At 32.2% G+C, this 21,644-nt stretch overlaps 2 protein-coding genes across 2 annotated transcripts; both read left to right on the forward strand.

Annotated features, from left to right (window-relative positions):
- The first annotated feature begins 5,971 nt into the window (after positions 1-5,971).
- Positions 5,972-6,547, forward strand: LOC150024784 (uncharacterized). The gene has a single exon (XM_090296158.1). The coding sequence runs from the start codon at positions 5,972-5,974 to the stop codon at positions 6,545-6,547; it is 576 nt and encodes a 191-aa protein (XP_090152284.1).
- An 11,829-nt stretch (positions 6,548-18,376) lies between these two features.
- LOC150024785 (uncharacterized) lies at positions 18,377-19,143 on the forward strand. The gene is made up of 3 exons (XM_090296159.1): positions 18,377-18,575; positions 18,660-18,895; positions 18,972-19,143. Exons 1-3 carry the CDS (start codon positions 18,561-18,563, stop codon positions 19,141-19,143), a joined length of 423 nt encoding a protein of 140 aa, XP_090152285.1. The 5' UTR covers positions 18,377-18,560.
- Positions 19,144-21,644: the final 2,501 nt, after the last annotated feature.

Raw genomic sequence — 21,644 nt, forward strand, 5'->3', positions numbered from 1 at the left:
GAAAAGAGGATATTGAATTGGGCAGTAGGAAAAGGCTTGGTGAAGAAGTCAACTGCTTGTAGAGATGAAGAGATTGGAAGCAGTTTAAGTAGGCCTACATTAAGTTTCTCCCTGACAACATGACAGTTGATCTCTATGTGTTTGGTGCGCTCATGGAAGACTTGGTTATTTGCAATCTGGATGACAACTTGATTACCACAATAGAGAAGGGCTGTTGCAGGTGTTGAACGCGTAAATCTTGTAGCAAGTATGTTATCCATTGAATCTCACAAGTGGTTGCAGCAAGAGCACGATATTCTGCCTCAGAGGAGCTCCTAGATATGGTTTGTTGTTTCTTGGACTTCCAAGAGACGAGTGACTCCCCCAAATACACAGAAAAACCAGCTATGGATCTGCGAGTTTCAGGGCATGTAGCCCAATCAGAATCACTATAAGCTTTTAATTGAATAAGAGACTGACTGTGTAAGAAGATACCAGTGCCAAGAGTTCTTTTGAGATAACGAAGGATGTGCATCGCTGCTTGGTGATGTTCACTAGTTGGGTGTGAGACAAATTGGCTGAGATGATTAACAAAGAAGGAAATATCAGGTCGTGTGTTGGTTAGATAAATAAGGCGTCCAATCAATCGTCTATATGCAGTGGATTCTGCATCACCAAGTAGGGTGCCTTTTGTGGTTGAGAGCTTGACAGGGTGCAATATTGCTGTAGGAGCAGGGGCACATCCCAACATACCAGTATCTTTGAGCAGATCTAAAACATATTTGCGCTGACTTAAGTGGATACCAGTGGCATTGCGAACAACTTCAATTCCCAAAAAATAAGTCAAATCACCATGGTTTTTAATGTGAAATAAATTGTGTAACAGACTAGTGATAGTAGATATCTCCATAGGATTATTCCCAGTGAGAATAATGTCATCCACATAGGCCAAGAGTGACGTGGTGTGTTTGCCATCATGTTTCAAAAATAAAGAGTGGTCAGTAGTGGAAATTTTATAATTGTGTGAAAGTAAGAAATTTGAGAGTTTGGCATACCATTGTCTACATGCTTGTTTAAGACCATAGAGGGACTTCTTTAGGCAGCATACGAGATTGGGAGAAGAAGTGTGAAAGCCTTGAGGCAATTGCATGTAAACTTCTTCATCTAAGTCCCCATGCAGGAAAGCATTGTTCACATCAAGCTGTTTGAGTGTCCAATTTTGGGTTGCGGCTAGAGCGAGAAGTAGACGTAGGGTAGTCAACTTTGCTACAGGAGCAAAGGTGTTTAAGAAGTCCAGACCTTCAATTTGGTTGCATCCTTTTGCTACCAATCAGGCTTTATAACGCTCAATGGAACCATCTGCGTGATGCTTGATCTTATAAACCCATCTGCGTGATGCTTGATCTTATAAACCCATCTACACCCAATTGTTGATTTACCAACTGGAAGAGTAGTCAGGGACCATGTCCCATTATCTTGAAGCACTTTTAGTTCCTCCTTCATAGCACGAATCCAAGGTGGATGTTGGACAACTTCCTCATAGTTGCGAGGTTCCTCAGCAAAAGAAATTAACAATATTGTATTTTTTTTGAAAAACTTTGATAGAAAATTATAATTTAAAAAGGAATGGATTGAGTGTTTTGTACTTACAACACTGTTGTTGATGTTTGACACATCAAAATCTTGAAGATAAATGGGGGATCTTCTACTGCGGGTAGATCTTCTAGGAGGTGCTGCTGCAGTCTCATTTTGCTCTCTTTGCTCACTTTGCTCAACATTAGTGTCAATCTCATAAACATCATCAGTAGTATTATCAAAAATATTTTCAGTTTGCATATGAATATCATCATGAGTATGGGTATAATGTTGAGGAATGGGTAAAGAAAGACTATTTGAGTCATTATTTTGAATATGATTTGAATGGTAAGGAAAAGAGTTTTCATAAAAAATAACATTTCTTGACAAATCTATCTTATGGTTTTTGAGGTTTAGAAACAAAAAACCTTTCGTGTTTGGTTTGAAACCAAGGAAAACGCCTGGAGCAGCACGACTATCCAGTTTTTTTTTTCTGTGAGCAATAATAGTTGAAGAATAACACAGACATCAAAAAACACGAAGGGAAGAAATACCACAAGCTTTTTATGCAATCTCTCATAAGGCGTAGCATTATTAAGCAGCGGAGTAGGCATACAATTAATAAGGAAGGTAGCATGTTGTACAGTAAACACCAAAAAACAACAGGAAGATTAGATTGAAAAAGCAAGGCACATGTGACGTTTAAGAGGTGTTGATGTTTTCTTTCAACAATATCATTTTGCTCAGGTGTTTCAATACAAGTAGTTTGATGTATAATACCTTTTGATGCAAAAAAATTCATGCATAGAGAATTCAACACCATTATCAGTATGAATGATTTTAACCTTAGTAGAAAAATGATTTTTAGCATAAGCAATAAAATTAACAACACTAGCCCTGACTTCAGATTTGTTGTGCATGGGAAAAACCTAAATGCATCTAGTAAAATCATCAACTATGGTAAGAAAGAACTTATAACCAAGCATGGAAACAACAAAACAGGGTCCCAAGATATCAATATGCAATAATTCAAAAGGTTGAACACTTTTAGTATTGCTAGGAAAGAAAGAAAGTTTCTTTTGTTTGGCTTGGTGACATGTATCACAAATATAGTTTTTGTCAATATGAATATTAGGATAGTATGTTTGTAGAATTTTTAACCTTTCATCCGAGGGGTGACCCATTCTGAGGTGCCAAATGCTGCTTTGTTTTGTAGTGCAGCTCATAATTCTGCCATCAGTTTTATTGAAAACGTATAGTCCGACTACAAGATCAACTGTACCAATCTTGTCTTTGGTTTTGGATTTTTGTATCAGACACTCAGTGGAAGAAAAAATAAGTTCACATTTAAGTGATGCAGTCAATTGACAAATGGATATTAAATTGAAAGAGAAATCTGGTACATACAAAACATTTTCAAGAATAAAATTTTCATTAAAGAAAATTGTGCCAGAACAGGAAGCAATAACAGAATTTCCATTGGCAAGCCTAATGGTAATGAGTTTGATATGTTTATATGATGTAAAGTGTGACAAAGAAAAACAAACGTGATCAGTCGCACTAGAATCCAGAATCCAAGTATATTCATTAAAATTGGAATTTTTGAGCTTTTGGATATTACCTGTGACAGCCGAATTCTGACCTTGATGATTAGTAGAGAGGGAACCAACCTGATTGACTTGAACTTGATTGTTGGAATTGTTAACATTTTTCAGAAGTTCTGAAAGAAATTGATATTGATGCTGAGTGATGCGGAAATCTCCTCCATTATTCTGCTTGTTTTGATCTTGATTTCCATAATTTTCTTCTTGAATGGTAGTGGAGACGTTGTTGGATTGAGAAAACTTACCTTACTGAGATCTATACCCGGGAAGGTATCCATGTTTCTTGTAGCAGATATGAACAGTATGACCAATTTTGTTGCAGTAAGTACAAACCTTTTTATTACTACCAAACATTAAGCCTCTGTTATCTTGGTTGGGAAAGCCGTTTTTCTTAAAAACAAACACTCTCATTGTGACCCAACTTTCCACAAAAAGAACAAGTAATGGTATTGGTACTATTGTGGTTAACAGAGGTAACATGGGCAACATTTTTGACATTAGCTACAAGAACACATTATTAAACTGGCGCTCTTGTTGGATAACAAGAGAATTTTTTTTGTAATAGCAGGGACAGGTTCCATGAGTAGAATATGTTCTTTTATATTATTGTATTGGTCATTAAGGCCACATAAAAATTGCATAGCTTGATCCTCTCTTTTTCTTTGGATAATAACAGAAGGCTCATTACAAGAACATATGTGATCAGGCCTAAAATTATCTAATTCATCCGAAATAATCCTGAGTTTAGTGAAGTAATCGGTAACATAAAGGTCACCTTGATTGAGTGAAGAAGCTTCCATTTGAAGATCAGAGATACGTGATAAATCACCTTGTGAGAAGCGGGCCTTGAGGTCATTCCATATGTCCAGTGCCTTATCCATCCATAAGATGCTCTGACGTATATGAACAAAAACCGAGTGTACAAGCCAAGACGCCACCATGTTGTTGCATCTTGTCTAGGATGAGAAAGAAGAATCGACTTCTGAAGGTCGGGGAGCAGTGCCATTGACAAACTCGACTTTATTCTTTGCGCTCAAAGTCGTGAAAATCGAGCGACTCCAAGAGTGGTAATTTGTGGAATCAAGAACGGGTGACACAAGGGGTGTAGCAGAATTTTCACTGGGATGTAGGTATAAGAAACTATCAGCAATATTTTCGCCTTGAAAAAGATTCTTGTTCTTACTAGGGTTAGGGCTTTCGCTCCCGTCACTGTTCTCATCAGCCATTTGTGTGCGAAAATACGAATGGTAAAGAACCCAAACAATCGTTAGAAAGAACAAGAAAATACAAAGCAGGGTGAATATATAAAACGTAAAAAAAAAAAAGAGAATCTTGAGAGGATGAAGACAGAGTGCGCGCAACAGAGCTCTTATCAAGGAAAAGCTCTGATACCATAACAGAGAAAAACCATATGAGTATTTTGATGTAATTGCAACATTTACAGAGAGTAAAGAGAAAGAATGCTTCGAGATATGAAGAAACAGAGAAGAGAGATGAAGCACTGTGTGAAAGAAAAAGAGAAAAGATTGTTTCATTAATCTGAAATTGAATGCATAAAAAACCCTAAAAAAAGTTTATATACATGAGGTGTAAAAAGAAAAAAGGGCACACTGTATACAACAGAAAACCAGAAAGGAGAAACCCAACTGGCCTAAAAGCCCAAAAATAAAAAAAAAGGGAAAAAAATTTCTAATATTTTAACAATTTATCCTCCCAAAACTTTCTTTTATGATATGTGTTTTGACCTCAAGTCCTAGAGATAACATTGTTAGAGGTTAGATCACCTAATATATTTATAATATATCTATTATTCAAAAAATACAATTTATCTTATCTTATACTCATACTCTTAACTCTCCTAATGTTAATAACTTATTATCTTTGTGTTTATACTCACTTAAACATTTGAGAGTTTTTGTAGATAGACTTTCTTCTTTTATTTGGGATGAAAATTAGTTTTCTGATGAACATTATATCCTCATCCTCGTCGAATTAGACTTCTCTAACTCATTTCTGGTAGGAAGAATATGAAATGTTCATGTGACTGGTGGATTAAGTGGAATACATTGTACAACATTCATACACTTTCAGGCAGATACTATTGCTGGCGCAGGTATCCATAGAAACATTTTATGCAATAGCTATTTGATTCATATGAATACATAACAATCTATGCAACCGCCCATAAAAAAACTTTCTCTTAATTTCCTATGAACAAAATTTCCTTGCCATTGGAGATATAATTTCACGATATTGATCAAATGTGCATGTGAGTCGTACGTGTCAAGCAAACGCCGCTTTTCAAGACTTTTATGATCGACCAAAGCACTGCGTTAACAGCTTATTTGCAATAAAAAACAATATCATTAACTAATTAGTACGCAGATAAAAAAAAAATAACTAATTAGTACGAAACATCCAAAAGAAAATAAAGTAGTGTTATTGATAAATCAGATCATTTGATACAGTGACCATTAACTCTTCACAACCAATATGAGCGTAGCATGAAATTTCCTAAATAAGTTCCATCACCAAATAGAATCTGCTTACCATCACACATCAAAGTGAATGTTAGTCAAAAAATTCGGCTATATCACACTCCCCAAATGTCGGCTTCTACAAAACTTAATTCTTCAGCGACATGTCTCCCATGGCTGCATATATTGACTTTGTTACAGATGGTGAAAAAGGTTTTGGTTTTTTGTCTTAAACTGCTTCCATTTCTATAAAATCTTCAATCCCATCCATTATTATTCATCTATATACTCTGTCTTCAATTTCTGGCTTCTTTGAGCACTCCTCAAAAGCAACACATGAGTTTCAATTCAGTCCCTGATCTTGTGAGGCCAAGACCCACATCTTTGGATCGTGCTTTCAGAGGTACTCAAACGATTACCTTCAATATCCTCTATCTACAAGTAAGTAGTGGATCAATAGAAACCAACCCTCTGCATGCCTTTGTTGCTTTCAGTTTCTTTGCACTTCTCGGTTTCATCCAAATAAGATATCCAGATAATCCCTCCCCATTTCAACTTCATCCAAAGACCACCCTCATCTCCATCGCTACCTTTCTTCTTTACTGCTTGGGCTTCTTGGGTAGCCTCAAGTTTGGTATTAGGGTTCATCACTTTGACACCCTCATGCACGTCTTTGGTTCACTCTCCTTGATTTCCTTGCTCTTGCTCTTGCTACCTGACACTTGGGAGTCATTAGGTTTCGTTGTGTACACATTGTGGTTCATCACTCTCCTACTTTTCATTATCAGAACCCGTTTAAGGGAAATATGGGTGCAGCGTCAACAAATAAGAAGAAGGGTGGTTCGTCCACTGTTACCAACCACTTCACGGGATATGGAGATTCTCATAATTCTTTCCGAATTACCTATGTGATATATGTGCTTCTATATATATATATTTGAAAAACATTTTCTAGTGTTGTTGCTGTATTTTATTTTTTGAAATAAAAGTCAAAACAGTTTCCCCTCAAAGAGTCAGTTTAAAGAGTATGTTGAGTTGTCAGAGAATGAAGGAACCATGTATATAATAACAAAGAAATATTAAATAGATTACTAGATTTAGGGGAGATTCTTAGTGGAGACATTCCACATATTACACAACAGTGGCACTCCAATGTTGGACCTAAAAAAGCACAACAAATAAAGATTTAGTATATATATTTGGGACTTCAAAATTATCTTCACCTTATAAACTCTTTAAGAAAACACACAAAAGTCAATATTGGTTGCTTTTACTTCTACATGTTTAGGGATGGTTCACGTATGTGATATTCCCATCTAATATTTGTGTTAGCTAAAATAAAATGTGGATTTCATTTTCCATCATTGCATTATAAAAAAATATTAAATAAAAATCAGATAAAGATTAAAAATAATTAATTATTATATTAATTAAATTAAATATTATTTTAAAAATTAAAAATATTACTGATATTTAAAATTATTTGTATTGTTAGTAAATAATTTTTAAATTAATATCTAATTAGCTATTAAGATTTTAGTTATTAATTTAAATATTAATTTATAAATTATTTATTAATAATCAAATTATTTTATATTAATTTATAAATTATTTATTAATAATCAAATTATTTTATATTAATTTTTAAATTAATATCTAATTTAGTTAATTTATTAAGTAATTTTTTTTTTAAATTAACATCTAATTTAGTTAATTTAATGAGTAATTAGTTTTTATTTTCAAATATTTAATAATTATTTTTTACTTTAGTAACTTGATACATTACCCTTATATACAAAACACATGGTAAAACTTTTCAAACCAAAAATTCAATGTTATTTTAGAAAATAAATTTTAAAAGATATTTCAGCTACAGGGAATAACCAAAATATTTGAGAAACATATATAAAACAAAAAATTTAGGGATGAAAAAAAAAAAAATAGGGATCAGAAGAATAACTTAGAATTTATTTCGATGACAAAGAATAGAAATAATTGGTTCTTGCAGTTGTTATTATCATATTTTTAATTAAAAAATATTTATTTAATGTGCACTCAGATAAAAAGATTTAAATACTTTTGTCTGTTTCTATCATTTTGTTATTGTTATTATTGACATCACCATTACATCGGAACAGCAGCATCATCATAACATCTTCTTCTTTGTTGACTATTCTTCACTCAAGTGAGAGAAAGAAGACAAAAGAAATAGAAAAAAGATCGTTATAGAAGTTATAATTTATGTTTGAAGAAATTTGTTCTATAAATTATGTTCTAAAAAGTTCATCATCTGGAACACATTTAATATGTTTTAATTTTTAAAAAAAAAAACTCATTTCAAAATCTATTATAAATATTTTGAAAAAAAGTTGTTTCAAAATATATTTTATTTTCTGAAAGCCTGTTTTTGAATTTTTATTTTAAAAATCCTGTTCTAAAACTAATGTTCTAGAAATCCTGAAAAGCTTATTTCAGCTGAAACAAATTATCCAAAAGGAAGATTAAAATGTTCATTTTAAAAGTTGTGCAGGTGAAGTTAGAAATTATGTGGGAGTACAAGTAGAATAAGCCTTAAAGAATTTAACATGGTCAAGCCTATTAGTTATGTATCCAGGGGTCCAAAATTATTTGTTTTTGAAAGAATTAGAACCTGTCTACAAAATATGTTACATCCTGCACCTTCATATGTTTTTCTGGCACCCCATAATTTTCTGTATTTAAAAAATGTCATTCTGTAATATTCTGAATTACATAATTTTTAATTTTTTTTTTCAAATTCATAATTAGCTTCCAGATTATGTAATCCGAAAGTCTTTTTTTCAGATGCATTATTAGTTTGCGGATTATATAATCTGGAAGTCTTTTCTAATATGAGATTAACTCCCAGAGTATGTAATCCAAAAGCCTTTATTCAAATGCATGATTAATTTCTGAATTCTTTTTCTAATATGAGATTAGCTTCTGGATAACATAATCCGGAAGCTATTTATGAATCTAAAATTAACTTCCGGATTATATAATCCAATATATATTTAAATTGTTACAAATTTATGAGAGTAACACAAGAAGGATAAAAGAATATTTTTACATTTTGAATGAGAGTAGCGCAAGAACATATAGAAATAGAGAAAGAAGTAGTCGTCTACAAATCTGCTATGTAAAAATGCACCCAAAACTCAAAACTTTAAATCTTAAACCCTAAAATCAAACCACCATACATCTACCATACTTTAACAGGAATATGCATCCCATATTACAATTGCTGCACTTTAAGATTTAAAATTATAAGGGAAAACCTACAAAATTAAAAATATAAAAATATAAATTCAACAAGAATTGAAATAAAATTATGTATATTATTCTTTAAGAGATAAAAAAAATGTAGATTACAATAATATCTATAGATACTGATCAGAAAAGATAATAATTAATAGCTCTAGTTTTTTAAGTAAAACTTAAAAATTATTAAATAGTATGAAAGATATGTATTTGAATAGACAAAAAGATAAGCATTATTTCACTTTAGATGTAATATCTTTCACAATTCAAGCATTACTGAAATACATTTCTTTCTTTTTTTTCGTTTTACAATACTCTTTTAAATACGCATTTAAGAATCAAATGTTTAAAAGGCTTAATTAGTTACTGATTATATCAACCTTTCCAGTTTATAGGAATGAATTAGTAACTATTATATATTTAGGTTAATACACTGTTGAATTAAATTTAGTTAAAATATTAACTGGTGATTGTATTGCATTCCAGATTATTGCATCTGATTGTCTCAAAAACTAATGACATCTTTTCATGTGTAATAATCCAATATAGACATTATCTTAAATACGCTATTTTATTTTTAAAAAATATTTTCTATTTTATATAATTAGAAAGATATTAATTTATTATTATTATTATTTCATTTTAAATACTTATATCAGAAATCATGAAAATATATTTCTTTTGTCGTACAAAACGTATAAAATTAGAAAAATAATGCGATATTATTGTATTTATTTTTAAAAAAATATTTTTTTATTCAACGATCCTTATTATCTGGAGGGAAAGGGAGAGGAATACAGGAAATAAGAAGAAACAAATTAAATTATTTTTATTTTATTAAGATAAAAAAAATCATTTTTCTTTTCAAGCTTATTCTTGAATTTGAAATTTCAACTTGATCCACTTATTATTTTGAAGTGTTTGAGACTTTGGAGGAAAAATCTTCAGCAAAAATAGAAATCATCAACATTAATTTATTTCTGAAATATTAGTGTTTTCTTTAAAAGTGTCTTAGAAATAATATGATTATGCCCTAAAGTTATGTGGTAATGTGTGGCACTGAGAATGATTCAATTACCTGTTATAACTATAAACAAAACAAACAAAGAAAAAAAATTGTATTTATGCACACAATGTGTGAACATTTTGACGTTAATTTTGTGTCACAAGCAGCAGTAATAATTTAATCTTTTCTTCTTCTATAATTGCAATATGTTTGCTGCAAAGTGAAATAACAAGTACTAATTACAATTAATTATAATTAACTTATATCACTGAATCCCAAGAAGAAGAACAAGAATACTTTGACTCTTTATATATAATGTGATATATATATATATATATATATATATATAGATATATATTTAGCTAGTATGTAGTTTTTATTTACCAATGTTTTTTTCTTACATAACACAAATATTTTTGAGAGAGATAATCGTATTTGAATTTGATAAAAATGTTATAAGAGATATAAGTAAGATTTTAAAGTAAAACAATGACAGATTGAACTGAAAATTGAAGAAAAGTGTTATAAGTAAATTAAGAATTCAAATTGCATAAAATATTCAAAAACCAAAATTACAGATAATTTAAAATTAAAGAACTAAAATTGAAAAAAAAAAACACAACAATTTTATAAAATATAGAAGCTAATATTTCACTCAATCCTATGTGTATCTTTAAACTTGAAAATTAATAATGTCATACCTCAAATTTACCCACACGTTGATAATCTAGAGCATTGGAAAGTATTACTTCTGAATAATTTTCTCGGCAAATTGAGATTCCCTAAAGAATCAAGGTTTATTTTAACATCAAATTGCCCTACCAAATGAAAAATTGTCTAATAAAGTTAGGTAAATTACTATAAATAATTTAAATTTACCCAACTAATAAAAATCCAATATCCATGAATCATTCTAGCTTTAATTATGTTCTAGTATAAAAAGGGACGAAGAGAACTTCTACTTACAAAATTGTGTTTTAGTTGGTCAGTTCACGTTTTTTCTCGTATTGTTCGAATCAAACTGTCTCAGTCTTTCTTTCTCTATTCTCACTCAATCACTTCAATCAAACTCTCCTTTACTTCTTTTGCTTCGACTTCCAAGCTCCACATTCTGGCGAGGTGTTTCTCATTCATTTTGAGAGGTTAGCAATGTCTTCTCCTTATAGTTGTTTTAAGTCCACTTCGTTCACCTCTTCTTTTTCTTCGTCTGAGTCATTGATGACTTTTTACGGCAAGTGCACCGCTTTGTCAGAAGTAATAATTGTTCCTAAGGACGAATATCAATCCCACGAGTAACAGTGAATTATCAAGTACAATAATCGCTAAATATAGAACACAACAATTAAAAGTGTGTTGAAAGTGGTTGTGTTGGCGATGATTAATAAGAAAATAGACAAAAGAATTGATTGTTTCAAGTTGGAAAAATCGGGATTAGGTTTCATCTTTCTCACTCTCATATATTTTGATTAGTATGTCAATATTAAGTTAATACAATTTTTGATGGTCATGGAGTGACTTATTGGCTTTCTTTTAATTGTGCTAGGTTATTTTTGTGTGAATACAATTTTTTAATGTAGCTTTTATGTTATTGAATTCAATGGTACGATTTAGGATTTTATTTTATAAACAGTGCATCAAAATTGGAAAAAGAAATAGATTTAGTGAAGGTTGGCTTAGTAGGTGACTCATTGACTTTTTTTATATATTGAATTGTTTTACGTAGCATTTGTATCATTGAAATCAAAGTTACCACTTACAAGTTTATAATATTTTTGGAGAAGCACGTAACAGTGAATCAAAAATTGAAAAAAAATTATGAAAATTTGGTTAAGTAAATGACTTATTATCTTTTTTTTTTAATAGATTGGGATAGATTTGTAAGCCCTTGTACAGAGGTTGATAATCTTAGGTTATCGATTACACAAATAATTGTACACTTTTAAAACTTTATTTAATTTATAGACTAAATTTATGTATATATTACAATAGCATCTTTCTCAAATTCATTCTCTCTTTCACATTGTACTACATCGATCAAAATCAAGAACTACGAGTGTTTGTATTTGATTATGCATTTTTCACTTGTTTGTAGATACGACCAACTATAATAATTGTAACCACCTCTTTCTCTTTTTTTGTGAAGAATTTGTCACACTTTATGTATCTAAAAATGACCAAACAAAATATAGGAAAAATTTTGGTGTTTTTCAAAAACAAATTAATAGAGTCAACTAGGTTGATGAATGTGTCCTTAATATTATCCCTCATTCATGCAAGTGTCCACATTTCTTGAAATTTTGTCCACCCATTCTATTGTTTTTTATTTATTTTCGATCTTGACAATGTTGTAGTAATAGTTAAATTTGGGCTCACAAGTTTTTTTTTTTTATTTACGTTGATGTCAAGTTTATGTATTGTGTGAATGCATAGGTTTTGTTAGATATGCTAAGAGGGTCTTTACAATTTTTTTTTTTAGTTCATCTTTTAGTGGGTTTGTATAAGAGTTGGGACACCCTAAAGTGTTTCTTTAATTTATTTAATTCTTTGTAAAAAAAAAAAGAGTTAAATTTGGACTCACTAATCTCGTATGTTATTAAATAAATAAAACTAGTTAAAATATATATTATATGTCACTAGTACAAAATTTGAAAACAACGACCATTTATTTAGTGCGGCTTTGCGTTTAAACGCATTTGTAAAAAATGCGGTGGCATTTTTGTAATTAAATTGATTTACAAATGCGGTCTTATCCTAGAACCGCATTTGTAAATCAATTTTACCCTAAAAATAGAAGCGTGCCACTGGTTTTCACTTTCACTTTCGTCTTCTCCGCTCTTCGTTTCAACGTTCTCAGCTCTCTCCGCTTTGCATTGTAAGTTTCAGCTCTCTCTGCTTCAACGTTTGTTTTCGTTTTCGTTTTTGTCATTGTCATTATTCACTTCCTTGGCATTGTCATTTCGTTTCCTTACTCGTTTTCTGGATATAGGTGGTTACTGTTCTATTGGTTCGCTGGTTTTTTCTGCTCCGCCACCGCCACTGCTTCCGTCACCGCCTTCGCCTACGCCTTCGTCTTCGTCTCCGATCACCATCAACCTAAAGGTTGGTGTTGTATTTATTTAATATTTTGAATTTATATTTAAAATTTTGAATTCATATTTAATATTTTGAATTTTTATTTTTTTTATTATAATATATATTTAATTAATAACTAATACAACTTGGAATGTATAACTAATAACTAATAATTTATATATTTGTGTGTATTTTGAATTTTTGTATTATATAATTTCTATTTTTCTTAAATTTATATTATATATAAATTCTATTTTTGTAATTATTTTTATTTTTTGCACTTTCTCTTTGCATATCTTTCTTTTTTTCCCTGGCATCATTTATTTTTTATAATTGTCACTTTAAACTACTTTTACTTAAATAAAAATGAATATGATATTAATCTTTATGGAATTATAATTCTATAGTGTATTAAACTTTGTTCTAGAATTTTAATTTTAGAAGTGACATATTTAGTTAGTTGTTAATTACATTTTAATAAAAGTTTTATGTTATGTTAGTTATTGTTACTTTTAGAATAGAAATATCATGTTTGGATTGAGTCCGGGGGTGTTCGACCCTCGGCAAATGTGTGAGATTGAAGAGAATACTAATTATTAGAAAATCCTAACTATATTCCAGAATATATAATGGATCGAAGTTGGATTAATGCTGTTCGTATAAGTGATGAGTACGAAAGGGGAGTAGAGGAATTTATACAATTTGTGCAGCGTAACGCGATTATTAGTGGTCATGATGGAGCAAAGATCAGGTGTCCGTGCGTTAACTGTTTGAATGGAAGGATACTGGATGTGAATATCATGAGGGAACACCTGCTATGTGATGGGTTTCTTCGATCTTATACAACTTGGACATGGCATGGTGAATTATTAAATTTACCACGTGTTTCCGTAACTGAAGAATATGTGGGTTCTACCATGGATGAAGCAGTACACGATGATGGAGATGATGATCGATTGGAGGACATGATTCGTGATGTGGGAGCTGAGTGTTTTGCAAAAGCGCATGGATATGAAAGTATGTCAAAAGATGCAGAGACTCCTTTGTATCCTGGATCAACTAACTTCACACGGTTGTCGGCGGTGTTAAGATTGATGAATTTGAAGGCAATAAACGGATGGACTGATAAAAGCTTCACGAAATTGCTCCAGCTGTTGAAGGATATGCTTCCAGAGGGAAATAGTCTACCTAATCGTAATTACGAGGCAAAAAAGATTCTTTGTCCAATGGGTATGGAGTACAAAAAGATACATGCATGTCCTAATGATTGTATATTATACCGGAAAGATTTTGAATTGTTGAAAAGTTGTCTGAGGTGTGGGTTATCACGTTATAAGTTGAAACAAAAAGATGATGATTCTATTGATGACATGGAAAAGCATGGACCCCCAATGAAGGTTATGTGGTATCTTCCCATCATTCCAAGGATGAAGCGTTTGTTTGCAAACCCAGACGATGCTAAGAATCTTAGATGGCATGTAGATGAGAGGAAATGCGATGGCATGTACCGACATCCAGCTGATTCTATTCAATGGAAGAAATTTGATGATGACTTTCCAGAATTTGGTAAAGAATCAAGAAATATCCGACTTGGTTTAGCTACAGACGGAATGAATCCGTTTGGTAATATGAGTACAAATCACAGTTCATGGCCTGTATTACTAGTTATTTACAACTTACCTCCTGGATTGTGCATGAAGCGAAAATACATGATGTTGTCTATGATGATATCCGGTCCGAAACAACCAGAGAATGATATTGATGTTTATCTAAGTCCCCTAATTGAAGATTTGAAGTTAATGTGGGACCAGGGTGTCGAAGTATTTGACGGATTTGCTAATGAAACTTTCAAGCTTCATGCCATGTTATTTTGCACCATCAATGACTTTCCGGCATATGGTAACTTATCAGGTTATAGTGTTAAGGGTCACAAAGCGTGTCCAATATGCGAAGAAGACACTGCTTCTCAACAATTGAAACATGGAAGGAAAACAATATATCTTCGGCATCGGAGGTTTCTTAGAAGTCATCATCCTTACCGGAGGTTGAAAAAAGCCTTTAATGGACACCAAGAGGGTAGTGGTCCACCAACTCCATTAACCGGTGTTGAGGTTTACGAAAAGGTAAATAACATAAACCACACCTTCGGCAAGTCCAAAAAAAAGTCATCTGTGACAAATATTTGGAAGAAGAAATCAATCTTCTTTGATCTTCCGTACTGGTCGAGGTTAGAAGTCAGACATTGTATAGATGTAATGCATGTTGAGAAGAATGTGTGTGATAGCTTAATTGGTACACTTCTTAACATTAACGGGAAGACGAAGGATGGTCTAAATGCTCGTTTAGATTTGATTGAGATGAACATACGCGGCGAGTTGGCACCCATACAAATGGGTAAGCGTACATATTTGCCCCCAGCCTGTTACACAATGTCAAAAGATGAAAAAATTAGTTTTTGTCAATGTCTAAAGGGTGTGAAAGTGCCACAAGGACATTCCTCAAATGTGAAGAGTCTAGTGTCAATGCAAGATTTGAAGTTAATTGGGTTGAAGTCTCATGATTGTCACATCTTGATACAACAGTTGTTGCCGGTAGCTATCCGTGGGATCTTACCAAAAAATGTTAGACACACCATAACCCGTTTGTGCTCATTCTTCTCTTCCATCTGTTGTAAAGTCATTGATCCCTCAAAACTAGATGAACTTCAAAATGAAATTGTTGTTATCTTGTGTGAATTGGAAATGTTTTTTCCTCCGTCTTTTTTTGACATCATGGTTCATCTAGTGGTGCATCTGGTAAGAGAGGTTAGATTGTGTGGACCAGTGTACTTAAGATGGATGTATCCTGTTGAGCGGTATATGAAAATTTTGAAAGGTTATGTGAAAAATCATTATCGTCCAGAGGCTTCAATGATTGAAAGGTACATAGCTGAAGAAAGTATTGAATTTTGTTCAGAGTACATGACAAAAGCAAATCCAATAGGTGTTCCAGCTAATTCATGGCACCACAGGCGTTCTACAAGTAAATGTTTACGTGGTGTGAATATTGTAAGCAAATCTCGATCAGAAGTCTTGCAAGCACATTTGTACATATTGAATAACACAGATGAAGTTGTACCTTACATAGAAGCTCATAAAGCCATTGTGAAGGCAAATAACCCAAGACAAGCAGAGAAATGGGTCTTGATGGAACATAATAGAACTTTCATGCCTTGGTTTAAAGATGAGGTGTTCAAGGATTCAACGGCATCAGAGACCTTGACTTGGTTGGCTGCTGGATTGAAGTTTGATGTCATTTCATGTACAGCGTACGAAGTGAATAATTGTATATTTTACACGAAGTCCCTGGATGAAAAGAGTACAGTTCAAAATTCTGGTGTTACTCTTGAAGCCGAGTCAATGCAGTTTTCGACTTCGAAAGATACAAATCCAGTACTTGGATCAATGGCATACTATGGGTTTATAGAAGAGATATGGGAGATTGACTACACGAAGTTTTCCGTTCCAGTTTTCAAGTGTAAATGGGTTGATAATAAAAGTGGGGTTAAAATTGATGAATCAGGATTCACACTAGTGGACTTTCGAAAGATAGGGTATCGAGATGAGCCATTTATAATGGTTCAACAAGCATCTCAGGTTTTCTATGTGAAAGATCCTACGTCAGAACATTGGTATGTCGTTTTACACGGGAAAAAACAAGGGGAAGCCATAGATGATATTGAATATGGCGAAACTCGTTCATTCACACCAATGATAACTAATAAAGATGACGATGTACTTGATGATGTACATGCAACCCGTAAAGACCATAGTGAAGGAATTTACATATAAACATTCAACCCACATGCAACATGTAAATAAACATTTAGAATTTTTTGTATTATTTTTATATGATTTTAATTCGATGCACATTAACTAATGTTTGTTACCTAATTTTTTTAACAGAGACATGAATGACGACCAGACTCCAGACAGACCTCGATCTGGACGAGGCAGTAGAGGACCTACTAGATTGAAGCGTCTTGCATTGAGACGTGCTGCTGGTGAGAAGACACATGTTGACATTGACGTCAACACTGGAGTGGCTTTTGGTCCTAAGGCAGATGAGTTTATGAGCTATCTTGGAGTTGTTTCTCGTGAGAGGCTCTCCATTTTGATTAATTCATGGGATGAGGTTTCAGAGGTTGATCGGAACATGCTATGGGAGGATGTTCTGGTAAGCTTTACATTATTATTGTTATCATATAATGCTTTTTAATATTGATTAATTAATTTTAATTTGATGATGTTATTTTCTAGGCAAACTTTGACATTCCTGATGTGGAACCGCTTCGATCAAAGATATTATCCAATATCGCACTTAAATTTCGTACCTTTAAGTCAAGACTGACTTCGAGATGCATTTTTGGCGACCTTAAAGACGAAAATCCATGTTTAAAGTACCAACATATTGATGAAGAGACATGGCATCTTTTTAGAGAAAGCCGTGAAAATGAGGCTTGGATGGTAAGTGAAGTAACTTTTTTGTTTATATAACATTAATAAGTTTATCTTATTTATTTCAGTTTGTTTATTTCAATTATGACAGGATCGTCGAAAGAAAGCTCAAGAGATAGCTTTGAAGAATCTTACCCCGCACGTTATGTCTCGTTCGGGGTATAAAAAACTTGAGCAAACACTGATGGTGGAAAAGGAGAAATCTCAACAGGGGACGTATTCTGAGAATGTGGAAACAGGGGTCACTTCTCCTCCACCACCTTTTCGCCATGAAAAATGGAAGAGGGCCCGAATTAAAAAGTCGGGTGCACCAAGTTCCGAGCAATCCGGGGTTATAATCGAAAAAATTGTAAGTTATTTTTGTTATTTTCAATTTTTTTAAAGCATTAATTATATTAATGATTGAAAATATGATTTTTGTGTACTCTTGCAGGATTCCTTGGAATCCGACGGTACATTTGTTGCTGAAGGTCGTCACGATATCCTGGTTGAAGCAATTGGACGACTTGAACACTCTAGTCGTGTTCGTGCCGCTGGACAAGGGGTCGGAATTAAACTTTATTTTGGAGTTTCAGAATGACAGCCATCCTCCTCCTCCAAGAAGGAAACTCAAATGAAGACTAAGTTACGTGAAGAAATAATGGAGGAGATGAGAAAGGAGACTGATTTGATGTGGCTGGAGATGAAAAAGGAGAATGATCGAATGCGACAAGAGTTTCTATCGCAACAAGTTTGTGCTGAGCCGATTGAACCCCTTGTTAGTCCCACTCCCAAGAGCACAAAGGGGAGTTGTGCGGCTCCTCCAACATCAGGGGATGATATCAATGGGCAGACAGAGGATTGTGAGCTACAGGTAGTGGGCGGCAAACTTCCTCGGGTGGTGGCACTTGGAAAAGTCTATAAAAACGCCACCACCTTACATAACGTTCCTCTCTCCCCTGATGTGGCGAAGGTAACAGTTGAAAAAGTACGATTTCCTGATGCTCGTGTTCCACTACCTTCAGATGAGGTAACCACTGTGGCCGATGCATTTCAGACATTCGTTGCCTGGCCTAGAGAGCTCATTCGATCTATGCCCGAACCTCATGTAATAATTTCGTTTCATTATATTATTTTTTATTTATATTTATATATTACATATAATTTAATACAAATGTTGTTTATCTTGTAGGAACCTTTTCAGCCACCAAGTCCGAAAAAGAAGCGTGAGGTTCCAGTTGACGATCCTATGGCTTCCCTACGTCTCATTGCTAGTCAGATTGGCAATGATCCTTTTCCAGTTCCGTGGGATAATACATTTTTTCAAATCAACACTGAACTGCCACTGATGATTTACAACACAGATTTATCAGAATTTATATCTGGGAACCAGGAGCTCAATATAAGTATAATTCAATTTTTTATGATGTAAGTATCTTTACCTATTATTCAATTTACTTTATGTTAAATTATTATTGATTATGCTTTAACTAAAAACTTGTAGGTTTTTGCATAGAGTCTGTATCACTGAGGGGAAGGAAAATATGTATGGATTCGTAGATCCTGCATATACTAATCCCGTTGGACCAAACTCAACTGAGACTCAAGCATACATCACTAACATCCTGGAAAAAGAGGGAAAACAAATTTATTTATGCCCTTACATTAATGAGTAAGTTTAATTATATGTCATCAATTATTATTATTTCATGTTTTAAATATTTACTAACTCTTTTCAATGATCATATAGGCATCATTGACAGTTACTTGTCTTATCAATGGTTGATAAGACTGCTGTGTGGTTCTGTTCCCTACACAAGAAGATGCCCACAAAATTTAAGGATATCATTGATACGTAAGTATAGTATAAACTTAACTTTGTATATGTTACTAATTAACCATCTACTAACGAGTTTTTTGTATTAACCAGTTCATGGCGTGGATATAACATCCTAAAAGGTCGATCCAGTTCAAATAATTTGAACTACATAAGAGTAAAGGTTTGTAATTTTTTTCTTTCTCTATTATCATTGTTTATCAATATACTAACATATTACTTTTTATTGAATTATATAGTGTAATAAACAACCAGGAAGCTATGAGTGTGGCTATTACATTATGCAATGGATGATTACCATTATAAGACTAGGTGTTAAAACTGGTTGGAAGGAGGTATATGTTAAATCATTTTTATAATTCTTGAACATATATATATCTAGAAACTAATTTATGTCAACTTTGCAATGCAGTTATTCACAGAAGAAACACCAATGAGTGAGGAAGGCATTTCATATGTTAGAGATTCTTGGTCCACATACTTCATTAATTTTTATAACTCTAGCATAAGTAAACTATATTAGTGGTTTTATTATATGTAATTTGATCACTTGTAAATGTACATTTTGATGATTTCAATTGGTTACTACATTTTTGTATTTGTCTGGCTGGGTTTAATCATTATGCAGGTTATTTAAATATATGGTTTCTGCACAAAACAGGATGTACAAAAAAAAAAAGCACTATTTACAAATGCGGTCATTTACCAAGACCGCATTTGTAAATAGTGAATTCGCATTTACAAATGCGGTCTTAGTAAATGACCGCATTTGTAAATAGTGATTTATGAATGCGGTTTTTACCAAGACCGCATTCATAAATCCTAAACCCCAAACCCACTCCCTAATTCAGAATAATATACAAATGCGGTTACCTAAAATGACCGCATTTGTAAATGTGATTTATGAATGCGGTCATAGGACCGCATTTGTAAATTCCAGATTTACAAATGCGTGTTGATCAAATGCGGTTCTATGACCGCATTTGTAAATTTAAAATAGCCGCATTTGTTTAACTTATCTGCACTAGTGTGTACATATCACTATAAAAAAATTATTAAATAAAAACAGAGACAAAAAATAATTAATCGTTATATTGATTAAATTAAATATCATTTTAGAGACTAAAAAATTAGTTTTTAAATTAGTTTATATTATTATTAAATAATTTTAAAATTAGTTTCTAATTAGCTATTAAGGATTTTGCTACCAAATTTAGAATCTAAATATTGATACTTAAAACTTGATAGTTAATTAGATATTAATTTAAAAATTATTTAACAATAATATAAATTAATTTAAAAATTAAAAATAATTAATTATTATGTTAATTAAATTTGAGAGATTTTAGAAGTCTGATTTATCTTAATTTTTTTTCTACACCTTTTCTCTAGCGCGCGCACCTGTAATTACTCAGCATGTAAATATATTATGATTGTAAATGCATATTATAAAACATGGGTGCAAACTTATTGTTAGATCCAGGTTGCAAACTTATTGTCAACTAAACAAAAATAATTAGTTGCACTTAAAAATTTGATGATCTAAAAGCAATATTTGATGTTGAATGTAGCCGGTTCCAGTTAACACCTTTTTCTAACCCTACGCGTTTCTTTTAAAGCTTTTGAACTCAAACCTAAAACTTTATGATCCAGGTTCTATAAGGTACCCCATTTTACTCCTTTTTTTTTAATACCAAAACTGGGAAATCAAAAAGATATCATCTTTATGCTTATATTTTCATTTTTCTTCTTTTTAATTTTCAACTAAACAGTATAACTTTTTATAAAATAAATACACATTCCTTTCATATATATATACTCTCTCTCCATATCTAATAGCTCTGATTTAATTAGAATTTAATTTTCAATCTCTTATTTTTTTATATCAAGTTTTATTTTAAATAAAAATAGCCCTCTTAAATGCTACCAAGTAACTATTTTCATATATCTGTATATATAATTATTTATTTATTGGAGATGAGAGAGAATATAATAAAAATGGAGAATGATATGTTATGAAGTGCCATATTGACACATATTTATAACATTCTTTTTAAGTGCTTCATTATTAAATTGTCTCATTAAGTTTGCATTTGTGCATTATGTGAAATGTAGTACATATGTATTGAATTTTCTTTTATCCAATAACTCTCTTGTCTTAAGAATGCAATCTTGATAGACTTGTGGTGACCAAAATTAGGTACAAACCATTTTTGTAGTGTGATATATCTCTATAGGGTTCTTTTAAAAATTTCAAACATCGGTTATCATGCACCTTCAACTACAACAAAATTAATGGAAAGTATGTTTTTTTTTTCATATTTCACAATAGTGATTAGT

The sequence above is a fragment of the Phaseolus vulgaris genome, chromosome 10, assembly GCF_051622355.1.
Source record: "Phaseolus vulgaris cultivar YP4 chromosome 10, ASM5162235v1, whole genome shotgun sequence".
Lineage (NCBI taxonomy): Eukaryota > Viridiplantae > Streptophyta > Magnoliopsida > Fabales > Fabaceae > Phaseolus > Phaseolus vulgaris.